Source organism: Exserohilum turcica (genome assembly GCF_000359705.1).
Source record: "Exserohilum turcica Et28A unplaced genomic scaffold SETTUscaffold_15, whole genome shotgun sequence".
In the NCBI taxonomy this organism is placed as follows: domain Eukaryota; kingdom Fungi; phylum Ascomycota; class Dothideomycetes; order Pleosporales; family Pleosporaceae; genus Exserohilum; species Exserohilum turcicum.
The window spans coordinates 766,181-769,469 of NW_007359970.1; the positions used below are offsets into that span (position 1 = coordinate 766,181).

Here is a 3,289-nt window from a genome sequence, read left to right on the forward strand (position 1 = left end):
AGGTTTGGTGGGGTGCGGCGCTCGCTTGCCTGCGGCGCTCGCTTGCCACATACGTTAGTTATATATATATTTTATAAAAAAACATTCTCGAGTCCTAACCACCACCACCACCACCACCACCACTACTACTACTACTACTACTACTTATTACTTTGATGACGGGCAAAAAGTACATTGTCGAACGATTTTTAGTATCCAAAAATCCTTGTTTACCCAAGTGCCTTGCATACTGTACATACATATTGTGGAGATTCTAGCTTTCACATCACTGGATCGTAGATATGTACGATATACTTATTATGCAGGAATAAAGAGGGGGGGAGGCGACAAGGTTGGATACAACGGAGATACATTATATTATGGAGGACACAAACAGGTACATCGCTAGTGCCAAGAGATTAAATAGTCATAACGATGATAATCCATGAGCATGAACGCGTGGTTCCTTCACGTCTACGCCACGCCAAAAGCTTCGGTAGGCACAACGGTAAACTGGGTAGCCGGGCCCTGACCGGTATGCTTAACGGTGGTGTTACCTGTGTACGTGTAGGTAGCCTCGCCGCTAGTTTAACTCGTTAGCCTTTTGCTCGTCTATCGGCGGAAAAAGAGAGAAGGGGGAGCCATTTCAACTTACTCTGTAAAGGTAAACCGCACACTGACGATGGCGCCAACGTCAATGCCCTGGTTGAATTCCTGCGCTAGCACATCTCCGGGCACGTCCACACCGACTTCGCCGCACGACTTGTAGTCGCCCTGGAAACTGTTGCCGGAGCAGTACTTGGCGTCGAAAGAGTGCTGACCGGATGGTCCGGTGGGAGCAGCAACGTTGAACGAGTAGTAGCATGTTGCGGCGGTGCAGACGCTGCTGAAGTCGGTGACTTGCCAGGTCCAGTCGATGCTGCGGGGGACAGCAGCTGCAGCAGCGCTGGTGGCGAGGAGTGCGAGGGGAGCGATCTTGGAGAACATGTTGGCGGATTTGAGTGGTATTTTGAAGAAGGCTTGGTGTTTGGAAGGGGGATCGGGTGATGCTGTTGTGTGCAAATGCTGGGTTGGCTTCTTCGACAGCCTGACTGCTGGCCTTTTATATCCTTTTTGCTTCAGTATGTTTATTCGTGCCAAGGTGGCATAACGTCTCCTGATGCAACATGGAATACGAGGTTGTACCTGTTGCTGGTACTAGCAGCAGGACAGAGTCAGTCGTCTGCTAGTGTGGCGGGACACTGCCGCAGCGATCCTCCCTTTCCGACAACCTTACTGCAAAGGCAAATACGTAGATCCATGTGACACCATCCTGGACGCCTCCGTTATTTTTGGTTTAAGAAAGACCGTGTTTGTTGTTGGGGCCGATGATCCCCGCAATGTGATGACGGATTATGATAAGCGCTATGAAACAGCGCTGCAATAGGAAGCGTGCTAAGCTGTACCCGCCCCGGATATCCAAACGAGGCACTGGTGCTAATGCACCGCACTATTGTTATGACGTACCATCAACTCTAAAATAAAATAGAAACATCGCGATGTTAAGATGCACAGCTTATTACTTTGGCGGTGGCTGATTCATGGTACCCCTTTTCTTGCTGATGGGCGACCCCGTATATATGTGACTGTCGGTGACTGATCGCATCATCGACGGTCGAGATGTGCTGGGCAGGTCAAACGGACTTGCATGGCTGTGTGTGGACCCAGGAAGGCCGGGCCGCGATTTACTACCCGGTGTGGCTACTGGGTTCGCGGGTACATCCGCAGGTGGCGGTTCTGCAAGCGGATCAGACAGGAATATTGTCAGCAGCTTCTCGACAACATCGCGCATTCGGTCCGGTTGGACATGCAGCGGCTTCTCCGACATGTGCTTTCTCTGCAGAGAGTCAGCTGCTGTGCTCGAATGAATAGTAATCCAACATACCAAGGCCAATGCTGCCCCTTTGTAGGTTTGATGATAAATCAACTTGTACTCATCGTCTTTGGCTGCCTCTGCGATTGCCTCTTCGCTCAGCCGCTCGCTTTCTTCGCCGCCAACAGCCAACGATGCCCGACGAGACTTGTTTGGCTTTCGCTGCTGCAGCCCATGCATGCGCATTGCTGCCATGACCACTTTTACCAGTGCATCCTTGTTGCGTGACTCTGTTGTCGGCTCTTCTGGCTGTATAGGTATAGTGGCGACCTGAGAAAGGTTTGATCGCCTCGCATGGGCTTCAGGCTGACCTTTGCGGCTCAATGGCCTTGTGTCTGAGGAGATGCTTGGTGATCGAGAGTGCGGACGAGAGCTGGGGTGCGGAAGGGCTCCAGAGGCAGACTGTGGTCTCGAGTCTGTGAATGGCGAGGCCCTTTTGTCGATGGATAGCGACGATTTCCGGTGGGTATAAGGCTGCTGGGACTCGCTACCCCGAGCAGCTGCAGCCGAGACAGCTCTCCCACCACTCCCTCTGGCCTTCTTGTTTGCTATTGTAGCCTCCTCAAAGATATCCCGATGTTTCTTTGGGGACTTTGGAGGGCCATGGGCGTTGTGCAGCGGGGGCAGGAAATGGGCGTCATCGTCGAGCGGGAGGCTGATGCTACTGCGGTGCAACAGATCAGAAGAAAGGGGTGTTGCGTGTACTCTGAGCTCAGGGAGCTGTTCGCCTGAGATATTTTCTATGGATGACGAAGACAAAGGTGGTGTGGGTAACCCGCCAATGGCATGTATAGCGATGGTCCCGTAGAAAAGAATCTCGGTCACTCTGGGCTTCTGGGCATCCTCTGCTACATCCTGAACCTGGGCTAATATGCCAATGGGTGATTGTGAGCGTGCAAGCTTCCACCATTCGTTTGCAGTCTGGCCGGGCGTATCTGATAGTGTTGCGGGGTTGCTAAGCAAGAGTGACTCGAACCAGGCCTGTGTACTTTCTTCCGTTGTCCATACATCTAGGCTGGGGCCGGCGGCAAGATACAGAGGCATTCTTGCGGTATCAACAGTCGTCAGGAAGCGCAGGGTGGGTGTGCTGAGAGTGGGTGCGGACGCGATATTTTGTGTTGTGAGGCCGACATCTGTGCAAAGTTAGCGGTAGTGTAAACAGTACGCCGTTGTGCATGCCTTTAATTACGTTACCGTCTGGCAGTAAGATGTTCCCGCTCCAGATATCGGCCATTGCAGGTTCAGGTGTATTTTGCCAGGTAAAGTAACGCCGAGTGCAAGTCGGCGGGATGACGCGCTTTGGTACGCGCTAAGAGCACGCGACTGCACGTGAAAGATCGACAAGGCTGACTTCCATTACCACGTTGACTGAACACCTGTGTAAGCAAGGTAGCTTGT

At 52.3% G+C, this 3,289-nt stretch overlaps 2 protein-coding genes across 2 annotated transcripts; both read right to left on the reverse strand.

The window, feature by feature from the left end:
* Positions 1-324: 324 nt before the first annotated feature.
* Positions 325-993, reverse strand: SETTUDRAFT_168417 (uncharacterized protein). Its single transcript, XM_008025765.1, has 2 exons — positions 635-993; positions 325-562 (listed from the first exon to the last, which is right to left on the reverse strand). Exons 1-2 carry the CDS (start codon positions 964-966, stop codon positions 454-456), a joined length of 441 nt encoding a protein of 146 aa, XP_008023956.1. The 5' UTR covers positions 967-993; the 3' UTR covers positions 325-453.
* A 544-nt stretch (positions 994-1,537) lies between these two features.
* Positions 1,538-3,025, reverse strand: SETTUDRAFT_149248 (uncharacterized protein; the record flags this gene model as incomplete). Its single annotated transcript, XM_008025766.1, has 2 exons — positions 1,904-3,025; positions 1,538-1,855 (listed from the first exon to the last, which is right to left on the reverse strand). Exons 1-2 carry the CDS (start codon positions 2,933-2,935, stop codon positions 1,538-1,540), a joined length of 1,350 nt encoding a protein of 449 aa, XP_008023957.1. The 5' UTR covers positions 2,936-3,025.
* Positions 3,026-3,289: the final 264 nt, after the last annotated feature.

Coding starts and splice junctions, on each gene's coding strand:
- SETTUDRAFT_168417 (XM_008025765.1), bottom strand. CDS start 966: ATGTTCTCCAAGATCGCTCCCCTCGCACTCCTCGCCACCAGCGCTGCT. Junction 563..634: donor GTGCGGTTTACCTTTACAGA/GTAAGTTGAAAT, acceptor GAGTTAAACTAG/CGGCGAGGCTACCTACACGT.